Source organism: Prunus dulcis, chromosome 2, assembly GCF_902201215.1.
Source record: "Prunus dulcis chromosome 2, ALMONDv2, whole genome shotgun sequence".
NCBI lineage: Eukaryota > Viridiplantae > Streptophyta > Magnoliopsida > Rosales > Rosaceae > Prunus > Prunus dulcis.
In genome coordinates this window covers 21,301,913-21,327,018 of record NC_047651.1, presented here as the reverse complement: position 1 = coordinate 21,327,018, position 25,106 = coordinate 21,301,913, and the positions used below count along the sequence as shown (strand labels likewise).

The window sequence follows — 25,106 nt, the reverse complement described above, 5'->3', positions numbered from 1 at the left end:
GTGACGGGAAGGGAGGAGGGTCGCGCGGCTGGGTGAGACGGGAGGAGAGAGAAAGGGGAAAAGAGATAAAATTCTGACTTTTTATCCAAATTACCGTTTTGCCCTTTGTGGTATTTTGATCGTATTTTCTTCGTTACAACTCCGATTCGGGTCTACTCCGTGTCTACGGACTCGTTTCGCCGTGCTCTACGTAACAGCGTAAGCGGAATTGCCAAATTCCTTGTCGGTCAAAAAGTCAACTTTTTTCTATTAAATAATGCGAGGGCAAAATCGTCTTTTTGGTAGAATAAATTAATCCTTATTTTTAGATATTTTGTTTTGAGTTATTACATTTTTGGCAAAAAAAAAAAATTTATAAATATTTTTATAAAAAAACTGGAATCGAGTTATCAAATTCAATATCCCTTAACTTAACAAATTAAATATAAAATTTATTTACCAATATGAAATGAATTGGGTGTTGAAATCAAACACCTAGCACATATTAAATGGAATGGTCAAACTAACATCATAAATAAGGGTGTAGTGGAAATACCGGCAGCTGACCAATGAATTTGCTCTCGTTTGCGGCACACGGTAAAACCGATGCACCCGATCAATCTTTTGCAAGTTGGAATCCGTACAGGCACATGTGGGAAAGCCTATAGAAACACGACACGTATGCTATTCTACTCGTGCAGTTAAGCTGCGATCCACCACATTCCCATCTCCGAAGCTTCCAAACATTGCAAGCTGTCAACGGTCATGATTGTCCTCTAAAGCCAACTAATTCACAATGAGCTAAGATGCCCACGTGTACGGTTAAGATAACAGGGTTCAGAAATGTAACAGTACAGAGCTCCCTACTCAATCTGTTGCCATAGTTAAAAAAACCCAAGCTCAGTTTCATGTCTTACTCATCATATTCATATCAGTCCTTCTCTCTCTCATTTCTCCAAAAACATATAAAAAAATAAAAACAAGAAGGAAATTTCTGTGTTCCGGCGCGGGAAAATTCCACCGGCGAAGGCACTCTTTTCGAACACTCTCTCATTCTTCTCAATTTCTAGGTTTCTGTCCCCATTGCTCTGTTTATCGTGCTTATGTATAATTATGTATCTATATGTGTATGTATAGGTTATTGAAAATTCAATTTGATCGTTTTTAGCTTTGTGTATTTTTTTTTTATCCGTATCGTTCTGTGCCTACTCGCTGCGATCGAAGTTTAATTTTTCTGGGTTTTGTTTCTGCAGTATAAGCAGAGGCTCTGAGCTTGGAGTTTGGACTTGCATGGATTGCTTTTTGGTTTTATCAGTGAATTTTATTGACGAAGCGGCGTCGTATAAGGTGCTTTGGGTTTGACAGAGAGTAACGGTTCGAGATTGGAGTGTGGGAGAAGCTGAGGTTGACAGTGTGGGAGCGAGTTCATTGAGTTAATGCTGAGGTGACTCAGTGAGCCTGTGTTAAAAATGGTACATTCGAAACTCTGATTGAAGCTTTTTATTGTAAATGTCATATTGACATCTTGGCTTTATTTTTTGGGGTTTTTCATGTTGTTGCACCTGAGAGGTATCTGACTTTTGATCAATGCTTGTTTTTCTTTGTGGGGTTGTTACTATTTTCGATACTTTGTCCGTCGAAGATTTTTTTGTTGTTTGGAAAATGGGTGCTTCTGTGTGTGTTGGTTCCTTGAGAAGATGAATCTTATAGTGGAACCTAATCTTGTTTTAATTGTTTTCGAATATGAATGTTCTCTTAAATGAAAAAAAAGAAAAGAAAAAAAGAGGATTATATTTTGACTATATGTCAAATGGAAAGTCGAGTGTTTATTCTGTTATCTTTTTTTATGTACTATAGATTTATGGCATCTGGTATACATGCTTGACTTCTGGTGATGAGATTGATGATGATCTTTTAGTTTCTTTCTTGCCTTAGTAATTACTAATTTGCATCCATATAAATCAATTTAAAGTATCATAATGGAGTCTCATGTGAAGGTAAGTGGGAATGTTAGTGGGAGGTAACGACCTAAATTTCGCAGTGATAAAGAGGAATGGCTATATATATATTTGTGGGGAGTAACATATCATGCATGAGCATGTTTGTCTTACAATTTTCCCTTTGCCAGATGCTTAGTGGTTATATCCAGTGATTCTGGACCTCAACATTCACCGTTGAGAGAGAAAAAAGAACTAGACATCTGTTATCTAAGAGCATCTATTTTCTTCCTAGAATATGTTAATGGTTATTACTCAGTCGAAATAGCACAAGGCTCTCTTAGCTGTTAGCTAAGATGTCAAATCTTTGAACAGATATTATTGAAAGAATCTTTGTGTATAAGTAAAGGAGAGCACTTAGTTACTGTAGCATTGTGGTGATCCTGAGTGGGGTTTCATCAAGTTTCGGTGATCAGTTAAGAATTGTTGCAACTTTGCATTGTAGAATAACTTGTATAACCTAGATTGAAAAGAGTGTGGCATCAACATCAAGCATGAAATGAGCTAGATCCTTTCTGTTCACTTTAAGATTCTAGTATCTTTTATTATTCACCCAAAATTAAGGAGGTAACATAGGATTTGTGCATTTATTGATGTTCATCCCACAATTTTTTAATAGGAATGTTTCATTTCCTCGTTAAGCACAGCTGGAAATAAATGTTAATCATTGACAAAGCACATTTATACATTTTGGTGGTCATGTACATTTTTCTTAACAAATTAGATTACTTGTCCACTTGGGGAAGAAACAGGTATGGTTAGATGTATTTGATCCTACGAGCTCAGGAAGCTTTGGATCTTTAAGTTGGTGATGGAAAACGTGATCTAATGAGGAGTGATGTGAAGTAAAGGTGGTCCATGAGGCGAATAAATGCCTAATAATTTCCTTAGAATAGTCTCTAGTCTCTACAATTAGCAACAACTTGCTCTGCTTTTTGCCAAATTTAGCCTATTGTTTTTCGTGTCATTGCTTTTTGTTCTTGCAATATAATTATTGTACAAATGTAGTTTGAAAAACCATGCATATTAGGAACTTGTACTCTGACGTTGAAAACTGTTAAGGCAATTTTTTCTTTCCATTCCATAAAAAAATGATTTCTCTCCAAGTCATTTTTTCATTATGCGGGGAAAGATTTAATGCTTCAGGGCATAACTGATTTGGACAGATTTCAAAGGAACTTTATTAATAATTTCATTGTTATGGCAAAGATCTAGGTGTTGGCAACAAATGTTGCCAATTTCTTCTAAACAGAATGAACTTTTCATAGTATACCATTTTGCGAAGTTCCTTGATATTTGAAATGATATATTCATTTGTTTGTCTAGGATATTATCTCTGGTGTCCAAAACTATTTAAAGATGAGCTCTTTCTGCATCGTGTGTGCCTATTTTCTTGGAAACTATGAATCATGTACGGTTTCTTTTGATCGCCCTTCAAGTTCAATATTAAGTCGTGCTGTACTATTGATCCGCTTATCCTCACGCTTGCGTTTAAATTTATCCTCTGTTTCTGGGTGCTATTATTTTAATGAAGATGTCTGTGTTTTGCGTCTCATTTCCTCTTTCTAGGCTACCATTCTTATTTTAACATTCTATCTCATGTAATCTAAAAAGTATTTATGTTTTTGCAGTCGTTCCAACCCAAAAGTTTTTGGATTCCGAGAGATGCTAGCTGTCTAACTGATGGAGAGATGGGATATGATAATTCTTCCAGAATAGAATCAAAGCGTGGTAACCGGTGGTTTATGGATTCCAATGGGCTGGAATTCTTCAACAACAAGAAGCAAGCAATGGAGGCTGTTAATGGCAGGCCTGTTTCAGGAGTTCCACATTTGGCTATTTCCCCTTGGGATAACACTTCAGGGTTTCAGTCAGTTCCAGGACAATTCACTGATCGCCTTTTCGGATCTGAGCCAGTACGGACAGTCAACCTAGGTGACAGGAACATTCAATCTGTTGGAAGTGAAAATATGAATTTGGGAAGAAAGGGTTTCGAGGATCAATATGGAAATGATCCATCAGTGGGTTTGTCAATGTCTCACACCATCGAAGATCCCTCATCATGTCTCAATTTTGGTGGAATCAGAAAAGTTAAAGTCAATGAAGTTAGGGACTCTGATGATGTTGTGTCTGCATCTATGGGGCACTCCTACTGTAAGGGAGACAGTAATACAATGTCAATGGCTAACACCTATAATAAGAGTGATGACAACGCCATATCGTTGGGTTCGGCTTATAATACTGGCGAAGAGAATGCAATCTCAATAGGACCTTCCTTTAACAAGGCAGATGATAATTTCATTTCAATGGGTCATACCTTCAGTAAAGCCAATAGCAATTTCATATCAATGGCTCATAATTATAACAAGGGAGATAATAGTATCTTATCAATGGGTCAGCCTTTTGACAAGGAGGATGGCAACTTTATATCAATGGGTCAGTCATATGAAAAGGGAGATAGCAGTTTCATATCATTAGGTAACTCGTACCACAAAGGACATGAGAATTTTATTTCTATGGGTGCAACATATGGTAAAGCAAATGAGAATTTCATCTCAATGGCTCCCACCTATGATAAGCAGACTGATAATATGATGTCAATGGGCCCAAACTATGACAAGGCTGATTCGAATGTTGTGCCAATAGGTCCTCCCTATCATAAAGGAGAAAGCAATGTATCTATGAGTCACAATTACAATAAGAATGAGAGGACCACCATATCTTTTGGAAGTTTCCATCATGAAACTGACACAAATCCTTCTGGCGGGATCATCAGCAGCTATGATTTGTTGATGAACAATCAAAACACAGCTGAGCAATCAGAAGAATCTGGTCTGAAGGACCCGATTCAGTCAAACATGGATCCAAATGTAGATGATGCTCTCAAACTTGATTCTAAAACTGATACTGTTTCTAAAATTAAGGAGCCAAAGACTGCTAGGAAAGCTCCTCCAAACAACTTCCCTTCAAATGTCAAAAGTTTATTGTCCACTGGTATGTTTGATGGGGTTCCAGTGAAGTATGTTTCCTGGTCACGGGAGGTAAGCTTATCTATCTGTTGATCTTTCTGATTTTGTTGACAGGTGATTCAATTTTCTGTATTACTTTTCCTTGTTTTGACTTGTATATGTTATCTTCTGCAGAAAAACCTCAAAGGAATCATAAAGGGGACCGGGTATCTATGTTCCTGTGATGACTGCAATCACTCAAAGGTAATGATCTCTTGTTTGATTCAGCTGCTTTGAAGTAAGATGTAATGAATTTTTTTATTTGAGATATATAACTTAGCGGGCAAATTGGATTGTATCATGCAGTCTCTCAATGCTTATGAGTTTGAACGCCATGCTGGTGCTAAGACCAAGCATCCCAATAATCACATCTACTTTGAGAATGGAAAGACCATCTATGCAGTAGTTCAAGAGCTGAAGAACACTCCTCAGGAGATGCTGTTTGATGCCATTCAAACTGTGACAGGGTCTCCTATTAATCAGAAGAATTTCCGGATCTGGAAAGGTGATGCAGAATTTTAGATGATTTTTGGAGTGACCTCTTTAACACAAACTTGAAATGTGATAGCCTTACCATTTATGTTTATTGATGTTGTGAAAATTGCTCTCATATGGTTCCCTCTTTTTGCCTTTCTTCAGCATCATATCAAGCCGCCACCCGTGAACTTCAGCGTATCTATGGAAAAGACGAAGTTGCTATACAATCTTGATGCGAGAATCTTCCTCATTAACTTTTTGGGGGTAGATGGGTTGCATAGCACCATACAAAAGCTTATAGTAAATTACTAAATTATAGACTGCAAATTTGAATATTGGAGCTGGTGGATGTTTTACAGGTATTTTGGCTATGTGATATAGTTCATATTGAAAGTTTAATTATTTTTGGATGTTGGACAGTTTACAAAATTTTGTATGCATGTTGATTTTTCGCCCTGAAAATCTATGAACCAAACATCCATAGTTATCGAGACTGGATAGTATAACCCAATGGTCGAATCGGCTTACAGATCATCTAGTAAATGTCCAGTGTGACACACCAATTTGGGCGCGTTTAGAACTCGAGGGGCATCATGTTTGACATGAATGTCATGAATGGTTGGGATTTATCCTTGCTGATATATAGATTAGTCCATTTTGAGCTCAAATTTGCGAACAATCATTATTTGCAGGCTGCTGATCAATGATGCAGCTCTCTTGGGAGGCCACCAACTATTGTTTTATGTTGGCTGTCTTACCATTGATTAGATAAAATGTCGGCCTCCACCTCGTTGGATGAGATGAGATTTCATGTCCAAATTCACAATTCACAACTTAAGAATAATGGTGCACCTTTTGTTGAGAACTTAAAAAGAACATAAATATTTTTACATCAACCTTGTGAAAAATTTCTAATGATCTCCCATAATTCCATAGTTTTCTCGAATGAACTGGGAACTTTTAGCTGTCAATTATGTTTGTTTTTGGTTCACCTCCAGGTTCTATATCCAGGCCTCCCTCTGGCATCATTTGTTGTTGACTTGTAGTTACAGGCTCATCGTTTGGTTGACTCTGAGTTTTTGATAATTGAGATGGAGGCTCGTCTTTGGTCTTGCCCCACAGAACCAGATATAGGCCAACAACGATGACAATGGCTCCAATAAGACTGCAAACAATGTAGTGGTATTGGGTCAGTCCATTTTTACTGCTGTAACTATTATGCATAGGCATATTGGGCATAGATGAGAGAAATCAAAGCATACCTCCCAAGGTACATGTGCTCATCTAAAACAAGGGAACCCAGAATTGCAATAATTACTGTGCCTAATGGGTTAAAAGCAGAAAAGAAAACAGGGCCCTTTTCTTTATTTACCATTCCCATAATGTAATAAGCAACCCCAGAGAGTATACCCTGCATGAAAAAACATCTGTGACTCTGACTGAGTATATATTTACCATTCTTTATCTGAAGTAAAAATTTCATACCCCATAAAAAGCTGCTAAAAGTCTTATGTCCAAGTGTATGGACCAGTCTGCATTACTGTCCCTCCATTCTACTACAAGGGCCAGGATTGCTCCTTCCACCAGACCCCAAAAACATGTAAGAGCTGCCAGGGAGAGCTTACAAGGATATGATCTTAGTGTAAATGCCTGCATTAGAATTCACCATCATATTATACTTTTTACTGATGCAGTAACACAGAGGCATGTCATCTAACATTTGAGAGTTTCTTACTTGCAAAATGATGAAACTAGACCAGCAGAAGCAAGCTGCTGCACTCAATAGAGCACTCTTTGTGATGTCTTTGTGGTTTGAATCACTTTGCATTTGATGATGATGTTGATTTTTGCCCTTTGTCCATGGCAAATTTAGTGCAGGCCCTTTGGCTAGTGTCAATATTATAGCTCCTCCAACTGTGATTATAGTCCCAAGAACCTTTGCCTGGCTATGCAGTTTCCTAATGTTTACTGTCTCAAGCCTGCAAATCCCTCACCACAACAAAGTTAAAAACTTTATTTGCCTTACTAGTGTGTTTTTTCTGTGTTTTAGTGGCTAAGGAGTTGTACCTAAAGATCCAGGCCATAAAAAATGCAATTGCGGGAAGAATATTGAACATGGCAGATGTGAAAGTAGCTGTAGAGTAGGACATTGCCATATAGTATAGGTTCTGGTCAAGCAGAGGGCTGTATAGATAGATAATGAAAATGGGGTTCAATTAAGATCATAAAGAGTAGTTTAATTAAACTTAACGGTTCAGATTCTTACTCGAAAAGGCTGAGCAGCATTGTCTTGACAAGGATGGAGGATGTCATCTTCGGCCTCGATTTCCTGGTGATCAGTCTTAACAATTAGTAATTAGTTATGATAGTTCCTTAATCTTCTTTAAAACTTGCTAGACTGTTTGAAAAGAGAAAATTTCCCTGCATATACATCAAGAGAACAAACCTATCCAAGATAAGAGCAAATGGAGCAATAAGAACAGTGGCAAAGGCCATTCGGTAGACTAAGAATATGTAATGGCTCATTCCCTTGTTCATAGCCATCCTAACAATTATGGCCTGGCCTGCATAGGCACCCTGCAAGAGAGCTACAGCTAAAATCAGCTTTGCCCGGCGGATCAGGTTAGTTAATGACTCCATAATAAACTTTGTTCTAAATATGTTTTTCCTCTCTAATGAAGCCATGAAAAAAGCTTATGAGCATATAAGTTGTAGAGGCTAAAACACTTTCATTTTATAGAGTTCCAACCACCCCTTGCTTCTTTCTCATACCTTCTAAACAATTTTTTCTTTCTTTTCAAATTCAAGTACTCAAACCGATGCAGTGAATCGAAAAATGATTTCTTAAAAAAAAAAAAAAAAAAACCCCATTTTCTGCATAACATGGAAAGTGATAGCCATAGGCCTTGCCACACTTTCATCAATCAAAAACGTTGTTGGTGACAGAGAAAAGTTAATGTAGTGAGCAATTTATGGCAATGCGAAAAAAAAAAAAAAAAAGAGCCAGGGCTTTAGTTGGGTTTATTCAAACGTATTAATATCACAGACAATGAAAGAGTTGTGCAAGAATATATTTGTAGCAGATAAAAAACTGAATTATTACATAATTAGGCTAATTAGAGGCAGGCTGTTGGAAAATGAGTCCCTATGAAAACGACCCTGTTATCCCCCCCACATACAATGACAGGTTTCAACTAAGCCTCCTATAAAAAGTTTTTAATGAACACAAGCAAAAGGATTAGTAATGTGATTAACTACTCATGATCTACTCTTATTCTGATCATCCCAGACCGTTTTGATTTGAACCAAGACAAATACACTTTGATAAAGTTATTAACTTGTAAATAAGAAACATGTGTAGATTTAATGGACGTTTCGAGGTGATGATACGTAGATTTATCCTTAATCCCTATTGGGTTGGACTAGCCTCTCAAAATTTTGCCAACTAATAGATTATGTGCTTTGCTTGTTGGAGAGTGCAAGCAAATACCAATTGGGAATTGAGTTGTTCATCACTTCTTGACAATTGCATTTATCATTGTATAAATTAAGCAACAACTAACCACTATCATTCCCAATTGCATTCATATTAGTGCCATTATAATTTACTTCAGTGTGGAAACAAGCATCATTTCACAAAGAAGTAATTGCAAATTGAGCAAATTGATTTAATTGATCAATCAGTAATATTGGTGTCAAGATGCCAGCTTTACATGGACCTAACTGGATTCAAGCATTCAATTATTTGGATTTGTGATATAAGTACTGCATTAAAATTCATGACATTAAAACTCAAACCATGCAACACAAAGATTGTGCCAAGAAGAGCATCCATGCCCAATTCAAAACACCTTTCTGCAGAAGGAGGGAGCAAGTAGCAACCACTCTGTTCCATATTAAAACTATGATTTCAGTTACGGGATTTTCAAAGTAGAAATTTCCTCTTCTTTTTTTAAGTGACTGGTCCACTGTACTCACAATTCGCCAGTAACATCAGCTTCTTGCTTAGTAACATCAGTGGCCAAAAAATCTTTTCTCTGATGTCACTGTCCTCTCCATGAATGTAGTTTTCGTTAAACCGGTGGAACCAAGTAATCTTTTTCTGATTCAGATGGAATCCGATCCTTACTTTTACCCCATAGAACCATATAGAGGCCAATCACAATGACCATTGCTCCAATTACTCTGCAGAAAAAAGAAAAAAAGCCTCATTAGCCCTTCAGCAGAAATCTTTTGAGTTATCTACATGATACACAAATTTCTTTCCTGCACTTTGCCACTGAGTAAAAGCTCTTCATCTATTTTTTTTTTTTTTTTTTTTGTCTTTATATAAAAAACTACTTAAATCCAAGGTGATCCTAAATTTGGATTTAATAGAGAGACATTGATGCAAACCTTCCCAAGTACATTATCTCAGCTAACATGAAGGAGCTCATAACAGCAACAATAATCATGCTCAGAGGACTAAAAGCAGTCACAAAAACAGGTCCCCTTTCCTTCATTACCAATCCCTGAATGTAATACGCGACACCTGAACATATTATTCCCTGCACCAAAATATATTCATGCTGTAAATACACTTGCAAAGGATATCTATTTATAGCCTGCATAAATCTTGTTAACCAGAAAGCTTGGGGTTGAATTGAAATCTGCTTACACTGTAAACAGCAGCTAACAACTTAGAATCCCAGTGTATGGACCAAGCTGCAGGGTTATCCCATTCGAAACCTAGGGCTACCACGGTGCCTTGAACCGTGCCCATCAAGCATATCCAAGCTGCTAGGGAGAGCTCAGCGGGGTAAGACTTTAGCGTAATTGCCTATAGACGCAGTAATTCTACCACAATCAGCACTCATCAATTTTCTTTGAAATAGGAAAATAGAAAAAAGTTTGGACAATTTTAATCCAGCAATTGTGCCTCATTAAGATGACAGTGTAGGTGATAATTGTGTATTAGTCTATTTCCTTGCAGTTCAAATGCTATGGGGTAAGGACATATACCCACACATGTAACTGTGAGTTGTTACTTGTTACTCAAGTTACATAAAAGATTTGGGATTTACTTGCAGATTGACGAAACCAGCCCAACAGAAACATCCAGCTCCAATCATTACAGCACCCTTTATGGGATCTTGATGATCTATGGCACTTTTAGATTCTTGATGGATGTTTCTTCTTGTCCAAGGAAGATTCAGCATCGGTCCATTAATTAGAGTCATAAGCATAGCTCCTCCCACAGTCACTATGGTCCCCAATATCTTTGCCAGGCTATGCAGGCTTCTAAAATTAATATTCTCAAGCCTAAAAGACCAGTCAAACTAATTAATTCCACATTTCTTGACCATGCAAGGAAGGGAAATACCGTAGGAATATGTGAACCACATAATATTTACCTGAAAATCCAAGCCATTATGAATGCAAAGGCAGGAAGAACATTGCACATGGCAGATGTAAAAGTTGCTGTTGTAAGCTTCATCCCGGTATAGAACAGGTTCTGGTCGATTACGGGCCTGATAATGAGAGTAGACATAACTTGATTAGCACGATTCCAATATGTTTAAAAATGAAAACAGCATGATTAACAAGTCTTTTCAAGCTTATAAGTTGGAAAATATGTGGCTTAGTGGTCACGGTTCTTAACTCTAATAGGCCAAGTAACAAAATCTTGGTGAAAACAGAGAAGGTCATCTTTGGCCTTACTTTCCTGCAAGAGCATCAACTTCAGTGGATTAGTTTCTTCATTGCTCAACATGTCAAATACAAAAAAAATCAAGACACACAAAAGCAGACAGAGAGAGAGAGAGAGAGAGAGAGAGAGAGAGAGAGAGAGAGAGTACCTATCAAATACAACGGCAAAAGGAGCTATAAAAACAGTGGCAACAGCATGCCGGTACACGACCAATACATGTTGGCTCATCCCCCGGTTGAGAGCAAACTTTGAAATTATGGACATTCCTGCAAACCCAAATTGCATCAGAGTGACAGCCACAAACGGCTTGGCCCGATTGATCATCTGAGCCATAGAGCTCTTAGACATACTGTTGTTCTAAAACTATGCCTCTTGCTTAATTTCTCAGTATGGTGAAAAAACCAGCAGCTACTTGATCAGTGATGAGGAAAATGAACAAGAAGCTGCACTTACTTTATAGGCGCAGTAACTTTGGGTACGTCTCTCAATCTTGAATATTCCAGGGGACTCCACTAAGGTGAGCTAAAATACCATTCTGTAAAGTGAGCCCATTTCATCAAACCAAGCATCAAAACCAGTAGTCTTTTCCTCATCGAATATCATGCATCATATGATTCATATCTGACTCACAAGTAATAAAATCACTGTTCCAAGTGATTAACCCAAACATGTCAACCAAATGGTTGGCTTAAACGTACCTAACTACATCATATCTCAAAAGGCTTTGAGAGCAATACCCAAAATAAAAGAGGTCTGAAAATGGCATAATTTGATTTGATTTCACCATTTATTTTCTGTTTTGGGTACTTATATTTGCATGGTTCTCTTGATCAACCCAACCATAAATGGAGACTGTTTAGTTACAAATTACAATGATGGGATCTTTCCCTTCCCTATGAAATTATAATAAGTTTAGGGGAAAATTAATGAAAAAAAGGGAGACTAAATGTACTTTATATACAATGCAGATCAATGATCAATTAATGCATGGTAGCAAAATCTTATTCAATTATTTGCTTCTAGTAGTTGTTTTATAATACTTTTTTTTTATATTTAAAACACAATTTTATAAAATACAGTGGAAAATATAGAAGTTGTAAGAGAGGGGTCATGTGCTCATAATCATCTGCATGCATATATGCTTTAATTAGAGAATATTTTTTTGTCTTAAACAAATTGGGCACAATATGTCAATCAAACTATCATTCATTATCAATTTGGGCAGATGGAAAACAGCTACAGACTATCCGAATCAGATAAAATATGCAATTAACAGACAATTTTTTTTTTTTTTGGAACCAGTGACTATAAAATAAAAGGTTTATATAGTGATAATAATTTAGAAAAATATGATTTAAGATACTATAAAACGCATTTTAAACTTATATAATAATAATAATAATATGTTCTGATTCACATTCTACAGGTCCAGGGGAAGTCCACTAATCTAATTAACATATATGCTTCTCATTGAGAAATTGCCACTGAGAGTTTGAGTAGGAATTATAAAATGAAATTTCATTCATGGCCAAGCCGAATTTAGATCTAGTGCAAGAAATTAGCGGCTCTAGGTTAAGGGAGAGGGAGACATAGTTTAATTATCTTATTTTAGGGCAATTAATTAACTGAAAATGCCATCCATCTCATACTTCCACATTTGTATTTTCCGTGTGCATGTTGATTAAAACCACATCATTATATATATATGACTTGAACCAATGTGTCCTTGCCCATGGTTTAAGTTGAATTGATTTGCTTAGTTGGTTGATCTCTTCCACCTCCATTCATATGGATAGAGGTTCGAAATCCCCAGGCTCCCTCTCCTAATTACTTGTACTCAAAAAGTTGAATTGACTTTGAAGTGTTTTTTTTTAATTAATCAAAACCCATGTCATGCAGCATTAAATCTTGCTCTAATTTAGAGGTTTATCTCTATCTTCCATTTATCTAATCCACAATTAAGGAACAAAACTAGTTCCTGAAGCAAACTTACAAGTTACAACCAAAATATGGGTGCTCAGAGTCTACAAACTGGCTTAAGATTCGTCAAGAACTACCTGGAAGATGGATAAACGCTAAAGCAATAATTTTGCCTTCTGTTTCTTGCTATCGAATCATTCTCCCTCCCCAAAATTTAAAATAAAATAATTAAATTGGACCAACATGATAGGTGCATATAGTTTTAATTGATACTAAAATGCTTTGCCAACTCCACTAGTGGTTGCCTGTATTAAGCACATGCTATGCAAAGTACTAATATGCTTTAGAGTTGACAAAAATTCTAACCCTTCTTGTTCAGCATCTTTCCCAAATGATGAAAACCTAACACATTGTTGCTAATCCTCAGATACCTACAACAACTAGCGTCTAGGGATAAAAATGCTGCACAGATTTCAAAGTCAAAAAGTACAGTTAGGAGGACAGGCAGGAAAGTTTTTCTCCTCACATTTAGACGTGCCGAACTGATATAATCATATGCTTCATCAAATACTTCAACCATAACAACAGGGAATTGCAGTACAATTGAACCAAAAAAATCATCCGGAATGGCCAAACCAACCTTCTGTTATTTAATGATAAAGCATCTTGACATTATTCTCAAAAACACTTGTGCATCATCACATGAGAGAAAAAAAATCTTAATCTTTGAGACGCCGCTCGGCTTGCATGGTGAAAAACCACCATTTGTATCAACAAAAAATCAGGATAGGAAATTTCAGATAGTAGTATTATGTAAGTATCTATAAACACGTCATTCATTGGTCTGGGATAAATACGCACGGGCTTCAGATGTGATACTCAATTGGCTCCGGCTGCACTGCTTTGTGCACAATCTCGTTTTGTTCCTTCACATGAACCTGATAGAAACCAGTGGCTGTGGCAGCTGATGGAGCACGGCCAACATACTTGATGTCTTCGATCGTTCCTCTGCCCAGGGACTTCATGGCAGAGCAAAGGCGGGGTGCAATATAGCTGTATGCACCCATGTTCATTGGCTCTTCCTGGCACCAAACTATCTCAGCATCTGAAGGAATAAAATTAGAAATTGTCAACCTCATGACGTCAGCAAAATAGGAAAATGCTAAATCAACTCAGGACTGTATAGTTTTATTTAATTTATATGCTAATGTAGCAGCTAAGTAGGCGTCTTGTGTATCAAACTAATTTCTTGCACACACGTTGATATGACACCACTACATATGCTGCCACAGTTAGTTAATAATGATTGGAATTCTTTATACCTCTAGCATTATCCTATGGTCAAAGTATTGAGATGCAATACAGGAATCCAATTTACATACACCTATAAAAAGATAAAATAATGTATATTATTCGCTTTTTAAATGGCAAGTTCAAGGTACATACTTGGATATCGCTTCAGCTCTCTCTGGATAAGGTCATATGGGAAGGGGCAAAGCTGTTCCACTCTACAAATTGCGACATCCTTTGCTTCAACCTTTCTTCGCTCTTCGTCAAGCTCATAATAAAGCTGCATGCAGGGAAAACCAAGAATAAATCGCAGAAAATATAATTAACTATTTGTTACTTGGGTAAGATAAAATGATATAAGTCATAATTCTCTACAAGTCAACAAAGTATTATTGATCTGTTTCTGTCAGGTTCCATTCATAATTCTTTCATTCTCCAAGGTCTGCCGAATAAAAGCCTATTAATTACTTTACCGGTAAAATTATAATGCAAAGAAGCCACACAACATGCTTTTATTTATGGAGGAAATCTAGGAATATTAATACCTTGCCAGAGCAAAGAACTAGCCGTCTAATACCCTCCTCCAGATCAGAGTGGTCATTCTGGTCCTTGATGAGGCGCTTAAATCTGGTCCCCTGCTTGTCAAAACCTGGGTGGCCTTGCACATCATCAAATTCGGATAAATTTGATTTGCACTCCTTGTGCCGTAGCAGGTTTTTAGGAGCCATCACAATAAGGGGCTTACGGAATTCCCTGTGCAACTGAGAAATGAGACAAGAACATTAGAACCTGCATAAATTTTTTAAGATACTGGAAAATGCTGATAAACGAAATAGCTTTTAAGTCACCTGACGACGCAGAACATGGAAGTAGTTGGCAGGAGTTGTCACATTAACAACCTGCCAATTGCATTCCTGAATTTGCTTCCGAAGTGTAGGATCCATCTCAGGTATGACAAAAGGATTGTCATCACTCATCTGTAATAAAATTAGTTAAGAAGGGGATCCATGTCAGAGACTGCTGTTGTCTAAAGTGGAAAAAGGGAAGAAGGGGGAGGAGGGATTAACCATATTTGACAAAAGAATACCTGAAGAAATCGCTCCAGTCGTGCACTAGAATGTTCAGGGCCCTGGCCATCGTAACCATGAGGAAGCAGCACAACAAGCCCAGTTTGACGAAGCCATTTGGACTCCCCACTACTCAAAAACTGATCAAATATAACTTGAGCTCCATTGGCAAAATCACCAAATTGAGCTTCCCAGATTACCAATGCATTCGGACTCTCCATCGAGTAACCCAATTCAAATCCAAGAACACCAAACTCAGACAGTGAGCTGTACATACAAACACAATTAGCTTCTGTACAAGGAAAATTAAAAACGAAAACACCAATTTAGCCAAGTACTATTCAATATCAAATAAGTCATAATGTGGTGTCTGGCAGTCCTACAACCTTACAAAAGGGAACACTATAAAAAGTAATCACTCATTACCTGTTGCTAACTGTAAACATTTCCTCATCTTGGTTAGCCATAATGTGGTCAAGAGGGCAATACCTCTCCCCAGTTTCCTGGTCGTGAACTACAGAGTGCCGATGACTAAATGTACCTCTTTCAACATCCTGACCGCTCAATCGAACATGGTTACCTTCTACTAGTAGTGTAGCAAATGCAAGTGCTTCAGCAACTGCCCAATCAATTCCTTCACCAGTCTCAATCATTTGTGCGCGTTGTTCATAATTCTTCTTTACTGCTCTGTGAGGCTTAAAAGTTTCTGGGAGGGATGTGACTGCTTTGCCAACACTCTTCAAAATCTCTGGTTTTACCCTGTACAGGATATAAATTCATTAAAATACAATTAAGTCAAATCGAATATTAGGAAGAACAGGTGCAACTGATAGAAAAACAGTGCTATACCCAGTATTCCGGATACGGGAAATCTGTTCAGGTGACTTAAATCCAGACCAATGAGATGAAAGCCAGTCCCTTCTTTGAGGAACATAATCCTTGCTAGCCAAGAATTCTTCATTGAGAATTGAATTAACCTTGTTCTGTATCCTTTCAATGTCTTCTTTGGTCACTTGTCCAGATTCTAGAAGTTTGTTCTGGTAGATTGTTAGAGCTGAGGGATGATTCCGGATAACCTGTAAACCCCCAATAAAGTGAGATTTTGACATTTTATCATGAGAAAAATAAAAAAAATTCTTGATTTTTAATGACTAGCAAAGATGGTCTAACCTTGTACATTTTGGGCTGCGTGAAAGATGGCTCATCAATCTCATTATGCCCAAATCGACGATAGCACACCAAATCAACAACAACATCAGAATGAAAAGTCTGGCGCCATTCAGCTGCAAGCTCACAGACATGAACGACTGCCTCCATGTCATCAGCATTTACATGGAAAATAGGGGCATTCAATGCTTTGGCAACATCAGTACAATACTGTGAAGATCTTCCAGACATTGGATCAGTTGTGAAGGCAACTTGGTTGTTCACCACAATGTGTATAGTCCCACCAGTTGTGTAGTTAGGAAGAGCACTTAGATGCAGAGTCTCGTAGACCACACCTTGCCCAGCAAAGCTACCATCTCCATGAATCAAGATACCCACATTCTTGGTCCTGTCCGGATCACTTGAATAATATTGCTTTGCTCTAGTTTTCCCAACAACAACAGGGTCTACAGCTTCCAAGTGGCTTGGATTAGCAAGCAAAGATAAATGAATTCTGTTCCCACCTCTAGTGGGTCGATCATAAGAGGTTCCCAAGTGATACTTGACATCACCAGTCCCTGTGTATAGTCCAACTTCATCCACAGGCTTTGTACCACCACTGAATTCACTAAATATCTGACGCAAAGGCTTCCGAACCACATTACCCAATACATTCAGTCTTCCTCTGTGAGACATTCCAATAACTATGCTCTCAACCCCGAGATCTGCTGCCCTATCAAACATCTCTTTCATGCCTGGAATCAGAGTTTCTCCACCTTCAAGCCCAAACCTCTTTGCTGCTGTCCACTTAGTGGCCAAGAAGTTCTCAAATTGTGTACTCCAAATAAGCCTATCAAGAATAACCTCACGACGCTTGTTATTGTACTGCATTGGTGTTGGAGTCTCAATCTTGTCTCTCAACCAGTTACATCTATTACGATCGGCAATGTGCATATACTCATACCCAATAGTCCCACAGTAAGCCTGCTCAAGCCGGGTCAGTATGGACCTAAGGGTCTGGACAGGACGGTTCTCAGACAAAAACCCAGCCATCCTCCAGACCCCTAAAAAGAACTCCCTATCAAGATCAGCCTCAGTAAACCCATATAGAGCAGGGTCCAAATCATCAGGGATTTCTCTCTCTTCCAGACCCAAGGGGTCCAATTTAGCTTTCATGTGACCATTAACCTGGTATGCCCTCACAAGCAACAACAAGCGCATACTCTCTTGAATGGTTTGGCCTGAAATTCCTGGCGAGGTAGAGGCCTGACCAACAAAATTCCTAAAGAAATTGTCCCATGACTCATCAACGCTATTGGGGTCGGCTTCCCAAGCCCTCTGAAGCCCCTCCAAATAAACACTGCTGGTTCCATCCAGGAAACTATCAGTAAGCCTAGAGAGAGGTACAGGGCGTGGAACTGGGGCAGATTGCGCCTTGGATTTATATAAAGTGGTGTGAAAGTCTCGATTTTGTGACGGAAGGACCCGCCTCCTACCTGCATATGATCCACTGTGTGATAGAGTTCTCCTAATGGCAAGTTTTGCCACGCTAGACCCTGCTCTAAACCAAGTCATAGCTAGCAACCCAATCTATCACACAATTTTATCCAATTCAACAGAAAATTCTACGTCACAAATCTTCAGAACATCAATCAAAACCCTGTTCAGACCAATCCAAAAACAAATCAAATAAGCATACCAATTATCATATCTTTTAATACATTCATACATACACACTGGAATATGAGTTTATCAAACTTGAATGAGATCACAAAGATTATTTTCAAAATGAAACCAAATTTTTTTAACAAAACTGATGCATGAGAACTATTCTGACAATTTTGATCCACAGAGAAACGATACTGTTCCGTGAACCTAATGCTTTGAGAAACAAAAGTTTCGTTTCGGTCAACAGGAAACGAGATTAAAAAAAACCCGAAAGATAAAGGCTTGAAATCGACGGAGATTAGGGAATACCTGAGAGTGACCGAGGAAGAGAAAACGAGAGATAAAGAAGGAAGAAAAGAATAGGGGAACCCTAATCGCTGGGTAGCGACGGTGACTTTTCTGAGCTTTCTGAGTGCAACATTGTATTCCTTTTTGGTTAATTGCCTGAACCGAAAAATCTTACTTCCTTATTATTTTAATATTTTAATTTGGATGGGTCGGGTAAAGTAGGCCCAAATCCATGCCCAAGCCCAAACATCATGTTGATTTATGGAAATTGTATGCCCAAATCAATCCCAAGATCTTTCTTTTCCTTCTTCATCTGGCTTGCTTCTTTTTCAAACTACTTCTTCAACACTTTGTTTCCTTTTTAGTTTATTTTATTTTATTTTTTTGTCGGAACTTCTCAGTTTGTTTTATTTAACTCATCACGGGGGGACAAAACTTGAGGTTTTCATAAAGAAAAAAGAGATATTTAGTTATATACATATTTTTAACAATAATGATACAGATAAATTCTACACAATTTAATTTTTATAAACAAATTCAAAAAATGACAGCTGGCCCTATTAAATTTGATTTTGATTATTAAATTACTTTGATGACCTATAAAATTTTAGGTTTTTTTAATAATGAGGTTTTGGAGTTGAGCTTGTTTTAATAAATCAATGACAGTTTTGCAATTTATAGGAATTTCGAAAGTTCTTTGTTATATTGTAAATGAGCTTTATGTGTGTTTCTAAAGTCTATTTCATGTATGATTTTTTTTATAATTTGGATACATATATTGAGTATAATAGTGAATCTCCCAAGGAAAAAACAAGTCAAATTGGAGAACCTTGTTGCTCACACAAAGGAGCTGCACCATTCGATACTTTGCAACATCTTTTTCTATGAATGGTTGGTTCTTATTTTCTGATAAAGGTATGTTTAAATCAGAAAACTTTGTGAAGCATATTTTATCTGTGGTGTTCTTTAGCCCTCTCTAAATCACTCACATAAAAGAGGCATATTTCATATAGGATCCCTTCTGCTGCAAGAAAAGTCATCTTGTCAATGTGCACTTTTCGCTAAATCTGCTCATATCTCACCCAAATCCGAGAGCAACTGGGTTTCGGGTTGTTGCGTCAGTTCATTGGGTGTATTATAACTTATAAGTAGGGGTGGAAATTTCCAATTCAACCCAATGAACTATTCGCAACCCACACGATAAAACTTACGGGTCAAATTCTAGTCAATCTATTAAGACACAATTAATAAACAAGTGGGTTTTGGCAATGAGTCATCTCGTTATGGTAACACCAACCCATTACTCTTGTGCAACCTCAACACGACACCACTCATTGCAACCCCTAAGTGTCAGTGCATTATAAAAATTGTGGAGAAACACTGAGTAATGATGTAAATACGAGCAGGGTTTATTGCAGGAAGGTAAATTCACAATGTTTGAATTTTGAAGAGATACTTTACGATATCAGTGAAACTAGGCAAATAAAAAACCTTTTCTTGACCAGAAGCTCAGACCTGATTATCTCTATCCACATCAAGACAAGCAAAGATTTAATAAAGGAAGGTAAAATACTGTGAAGATAAAGCATCTTGTGTTATTTAATGATAAAGCATCTTGACATTAATCTCAAAAACACTTGTGCATCATCACATGAGAGAAGGCAAAAAAAATAAAAAAATCTTACTCTTTGAGACGCCGTTCGGCTTGCTTGGAATACCATGGTGAAAAATCACCATTTGGATCAACAAAAAATCAGGATAGGAAACTTCAGATATAGTATTATGTAAGGATCTATAAACACGTCATTGTTTGGTTTTGGATAGATATGCACGGGCTTCAGATTATGTGATACTCAATTGGCTCCGGCTGCACAGCGTTGTGCCAAATCTCGCTTTGTTCCTTCTCATGAACCTGAGGGAAACCAGTGGCTGTGGAAGCTGATGGAGCACGGCCAACATATTTGATGTCGTCGATCGTTCCTCTGCTGAGAGACTTCATGGCGGCGCAAAGGCGGGGTGCAATATAACTGTATGCGCCCATGTTCATTGGCTCTTCCTGGCACCAAACTATCTCAGCATCTGAAGGAATCAAATTAGGAAATGTCAACCTCATGGTGTCAGCAAAATTTATCACCTGATTTGATTTCACAGCTAGTACAATGTGATCTTTTCGAATGGAAAGTTCGAGGTACATACTTGGATATCGCTTCAGCTCTCGCTGGATAAGGTCATACGGGAAGGGGCAAAGCTGTTCCACTCTACAAATTGCTACATCTTTTGCTTCAACATTTCTTCGCTCTTCGTCAAGCTCATAATAAAGCTGCATGCAAGCGAGGAAACCCCGAAATACAGCGCACGCGATAGAATTAACTATTTGTTCCTTGGCTAAGATAAAATTATATAAGTCATAATTTGTTCCTTGAATATAGTACCTTCCCAGAGCAAAGAACTAGACGTCTAATACCCTCCTCCAGATCAGAGTGGTCATTCTGGTCCTTGATGAGGCGCTTAAATCTGGTCCCCTGCTTGTCAAAACCTGGGTGGCCTTGCACATCATCAAATTCGGATAAATTTGATTTGCACTCCTTGTGCCGTAGCAGGTTTTTAGGAGCCATCACAATAAGAGGCTTACGGAATTCCCTGTGCAACTGAGAAATGAGACAAGAACATTAGAACCTGCATAAACTTTTCAAGATACTGGAAAATGCTGATAAACGAAATAGCTTTTAAGTCACCTGACGACGCAGAACATGGAAGTAGTTGGCAGGAGTTGTCACATTAACAACCTGCCAATTGCATTCCTGAATTTGCTTCCGATGTGTGGGATCCATCTCAGGTATGGCAACAGGATTATCATCACTCATCTGTAATAAAATTATTTAAGACGGGGATCCATGCCAGAGACTACTACTGTTGTATAAACTGGAAAAAAAGGGAAGAAGAGAGGAAGGAAAGGGGGAGGAGGGATTAACCATATTTGACAAAAGAATACCTGAAGAAATCGCTCCAGTCGTGCACTAGAATGTTCAGGGCCCTGGCCAAGGTAACCATGAGGAAGCAGCAAAACAAGCCCAGTTTGACGAAGCCATTTGGACTCCCCACTACTCAAAAACTGATCAAATATAACTTGAGCTCCATTGCCAAAATCACCAAATTGAGCTTCCCAGATTACCAATGCATTTGGACTCTCCATCGAGTAGCCCAATTCAAATCCAAGAACACCAAACTCAGACAGTGAGCTGTACATATAAACAATATTAGCTTCTGTACAAGGCAAATTAAAAACGAAAACACCAATTTAGCATATGGTGGTGTCTGGCAGTCCTACAACCTTACAAAAGGGAACACTAGAAAAAGTAATCGCTCATTACCTGTTGCTAACTGTAAACATTTCCTCATCTTGGTTTTCCATAATATGGTCAAGAGGGCAATACTTTTCCCCAGTTTCCTGGTCGTGAAGTACAGAATGCCGATGAGAAAATGTGCCTCTTTCAACATCCTGACCGCTCAATCGAACATGGTTACCTTCTACTAGTAGTGTAGCAAATGCAAGTGCTTCAGCAACTGCCCAATCAATTCCTTCACCAGTCTCAATCATTTGTGCGCGATGTTCATAATTCTTCTTTACTGCTCTGTGAGGCTTAAAAGTTTCCGGGAGGGCTGTGACTGCTTTGCCAACACTCTTCAAAATCTCTGGTTTTACCCTGTACGGGATATAAAATTCATTAAAATACAATAAAGTAAAATCGGATATTGGGAAGAACAGGTGAAACTGATAGAAAAACAGTGTTATACCCAGTATTCAGGATACGGGAAATCTGTTCAGGTGACTTAAATCCAGACCAATGAGATGAAAGCCAGTCCCTTTTTTGAGGAACATGATCCTTGCTAGCCAAGAATTCTTCATTGAGAATTGAATTAACCTTGTTCTGTATCCTTTCAATGTCTTCTTTGGTCACTTGTCCAGATTCTAGAAGTTTGTTCTGGTAGATTGTTAGAGCTGAGGGATGATTCCGGATAACCTGTAATCCCCCAGTAAGTAAAAGATTCAGGACTCAGCTTTGCACATCTCAATAGATGCACTTAAACTTTCAATATAAAATACCATGACACATTTAAGTGAGACTGAGATTTTATCATGAGAAAAATACCAATTTTTTTTCTTCAATCAGGTAAGAATATCAAAATTTTAATGAAAAGGTAAGATGATCTAACCTTGTACATTTTGGGCTGCGTGAAAGATGGCTCATCCAGCTCATTATGCCCAAATCGACGATAGCACACCAAATCAACAACAACATCAGAATGAAAAGTCTGGCGCCATTCAGCTGCAAGCTCACAGACATGAACGACTGCCTCCATGTCATCAGCATTTACATGGAAAATAGGAGCACTCAATGCTTTGGCAACATCAGTACAATACTGTGAAGATCTTCCAGACATTGGATCAGTTGTGAAGGCAACTTGGTTGTTCACCACAATGTGTATAGTCCCACCAGTGGTGTAATTAGGAAGAGCACTTAGATGCAGAGTCTCGAAGACAACACCTTGTCCAGCAAAGCTACCATCTCCATGAATCAACACAGCCATATTCTTTGTCCGGTCTGCATCACTCGAACAATACTGCTTTGCTCTAGTTTTCCCAACAACAACAGGGTCTACAGCTTCCAAGTGACTTGGATTAGCAAGCAAAGATAAATGAATTCTGTTCCCGCCTCTAGTGGGTCGATCATAAGAGGTTCCCAAGTGATACTTGACATCACCAGTCCCTGTGTATAGTCCTCCAACTGCTTCCACAGGCTTTGTACCACCACTGAATTCACTAAATATCTGACGCAAAGGCTTCCGAACCACATTACCCAATACATTCAGTCTTCCTCTGTGAGACATTCCAATAACTATGCTCTCAACCCCGAGATCTGCTGCCCTATCAAACATCTCTTTCATGCCTGGAATCAGAGTTTCTCCACCTTCAAGCCCAAACCTCTTTGCTGCTGTCCACTTAGTGGCCAAGAAGTTCTCAAATTGTGTACTCCAAATAAGCCTATCAAGAATAACCTCACGACGCTTGTTATTGTACTGCATTGGTGTTGGAGTCTCAATCTTGTCTCTCAACCAGTTACATCTATTACGATCGGCAATGTGCATATACTCATACCCAATAGTCCCACTGTAAGCCTGCTCAAGCCGGGTCAGGATGGACCGAAGGGTCTGCACGGGACGGTTCTCAGCTAAAAACCCAGCCATCCTCCACACCCCTAAGAAGAACTCCCTATCAAGATCAGCCTCAGAGAACCCATATAAACCAGGGTCCAAATCATCTGGGATTGCTCTCTCTTCCAAACCCAAAGGGTCCAATTTAGCTTTCATGTGACCATTAACCTGGTATGCCTTCACAAGCAACAACAAACGCATACTCTCTTGAATGGTTTGGCCTGAAACTCCAGGCGAGGTAGAGGCCTGATGACCCACGAAATTCCTGAAGAAATTGTCCCACGACTCATCGACGCTGTTGGGGTCGGCTTCCCAAGCCCTCTGAAGCCCCTCCAAATAAACACTGCTGGTTCCATCCAGGAAACTATCAGTTATCCTAGAGAGAGACACAGGGCAAGGAACTGGGGCCTTTGATTTACATAATGTGGTGTGAAAGTGTCGATTTTGCGACGGAAGGAGCCGCCTCCTCCCCGCATATGATCCACTGTTTGATAGAGTTCTCCTAATGGCAAGCTTTGCCACATGAGACCCTGCTCTAAACCACGTCATGGCTACCAACAGAAAATTATACCTCCGAAGCTCAGACCTCAATCACAAGTTGTTCAGAACATGAATCAAAACCATGCAAAAACAAATCAATCAAATACGTTTCCCAATGATCGTATTCTATATATATCTATATATAATAATAATAATATAAAACAAAAAGCAGAGAATGATGAAACATTCAAAATACCAGAAAATGCCCTTAATTAATGTAAACATTAAGAATTGAAATTATTAACTAAATGAGGATAATATGGTAAATTCATAAAATTAAAAGAAAATTCATATAATGAATCCTAATTTTATGGAATACTACTACCCATTATCAAGTCCTTCGCAAGGACAGAAGCGCGTGCAGAGAGGCTAATACCTTTTTAATCCGTACATTCATTCATGCACATTCTGGAATATGAGTGCATTAACTTCAACTCGAAATGAGATCACAAAATGGAGGTTTTGTCATAAATAGCCAAAAGAATCCAATTAAATAGACTGAAATACCCTCATAATTAAACCCAAATAACAATGAAACTCACAAAACGATTTTGTAAGTAAGTGAGTTTTATTAGGCATAAAACACCATAGGAGCCCCACCATCAATTTCCAATTTCAGATTATTGGTTTTGTGTGTTGGACTCTACCCATAGGTATTCCAATAGTTTGCGGCAAGGAGAGCTATTTCTAAGTCGCTCTTCCAGATCAGTACTTAATATCCCGTCAATGGTTACAGTGGAGAGATTTCACCATGTATTTATTTATGCAACTGATAGATATATTTCACCATAAGTTTATGCACCTGATTCGCAAATTTTAGATT

The 25,106-nt window shown here is 38.2% G+C and overlaps 5 protein-coding genes across 6 annotated transcripts; 1 reads left to right on the top strand and 4 right to left on the bottom strand.

Annotated features, from left to right (window-relative positions):
* Positions 1-859: 859 nt before the first annotated feature.
* LOC117620067 lies at positions 860-5,880 on the top strand. The gene is made up of 6 exons (XM_034350156.1): positions 860-1,049; positions 1,233-1,451; positions 3,608-5,017; positions 5,120-5,188; positions 5,291-5,489; positions 5,624-5,880. The coding sequence occupies exons 2-6, from the start codon at positions 1,449-1,451 to the stop codon at positions 5,692-5,694; spliced, it is 1,752 nt and encodes a 583-aa protein (XP_034206047.1). The 5' UTR covers positions 860-1,049; positions 1,233-1,448; the 3' UTR covers positions 5,695-5,880.
* A 352-nt stretch (positions 5,881-6,232) lies between these two features.
* On the bottom strand, positions 6,233-8,302 carry LOC117619857 (WAT1-related protein At2g39510-like). The gene is made up of 7 exons (XM_034349907.1): positions 7,908-8,302; positions 7,728-7,790; positions 7,529-7,645; positions 7,197-7,440; positions 6,947-7,111; positions 6,724-6,872; positions 6,233-6,626 (listed from the first exon to the last, which is right to left on the bottom strand). The coding sequence occupies exons 1-7, from the start codon at positions 8,144-8,146 to the stop codon at positions 6,422-6,424; spliced, it is 1,182 nt and encodes a 393-aa protein (XP_034205798.1). The 5' UTR covers positions 8,147-8,302; the 3' UTR covers positions 6,233-6,421.
* An 838-nt stretch (positions 8,303-9,140) lies between these two features.
* Positions 9,141-11,565, bottom strand: LOC117619491 (WAT1-related protein At2g39510-like). 2 transcript variants are annotated; one of them, XM_034349462.1, is made up of 7 exons: positions 11,299-11,565; positions 11,103-11,165; positions 10,855-10,971; positions 10,525-10,762; positions 10,119-10,280; positions 9,857-10,008; positions 9,141-9,646 (listed from the first exon to the last, which is right to left on the bottom strand). In XM_034349462.1, exons 1-7 carry the CDS (start codon positions 11,496-11,498, stop codon positions 9,535-9,537), a joined length of 1,044 nt encoding a protein of 347 aa, XP_034205353.1. In that variant the 5' UTR covers positions 11,499-11,565; the 3' UTR covers positions 9,141-9,534. The 2 variants fall into 2 exon arrangements, with proteins under 2 accessions (XP_034205353.1, XP_034205354.1); XM_034349463.1 differs by lacking the exon at positions 11,103-11,165 and having other exon boundaries at positions 11,299-11,483.
* A 2,122-nt stretch (positions 11,566-13,687) lies between these two features.
* LOC117617683 (2-oxoglutarate dehydrogenase, mitochondrial-like) lies at positions 13,688-18,687 on the bottom strand. Its single transcript, XM_034347167.1, has 9 exons — positions 18,551-18,687; positions 16,598-18,233; positions 16,277-16,503; positions 15,854-16,186; positions 15,448-15,694; positions 15,209-15,337; positions 14,906-15,121; positions 14,517-14,640; positions 13,688-14,175 (listed from the first exon to the last, which is right to left on the bottom strand). The coding sequence occupies exons 2-9, from the start codon at positions 18,146-18,148 to the stop codon at positions 13,937-13,939; spliced, it is 3,066 nt and encodes a 1,021-aa protein (XP_034203058.1). The 5' UTR covers positions 18,149-18,233; positions 18,551-18,687; the 3' UTR covers positions 13,688-13,936.
* A 1,453-nt stretch (positions 18,688-20,140) lies between these two features.
* On the bottom strand, positions 20,141-24,350 carry LOC117618604 (2-oxoglutarate dehydrogenase, mitochondrial-like). The gene is made up of 8 exons (XM_034348244.1): positions 22,745-24,350; positions 22,325-22,551; positions 21,901-22,233; positions 21,522-21,768; positions 21,265-21,393; positions 20,962-21,177; positions 20,726-20,849; positions 20,141-20,608 (listed from the first exon to the last, which is right to left on the bottom strand). The coding sequence occupies exons 1-8, from the start codon at positions 24,290-24,292 to the stop codon at positions 20,367-20,369; spliced, it is 3,066 nt and encodes a 1,021-aa protein (XP_034204135.1). The 5' UTR covers positions 24,293-24,350; the 3' UTR covers positions 20,141-20,366.
* Positions 24,351-25,106: the final 756 nt, after the last annotated feature.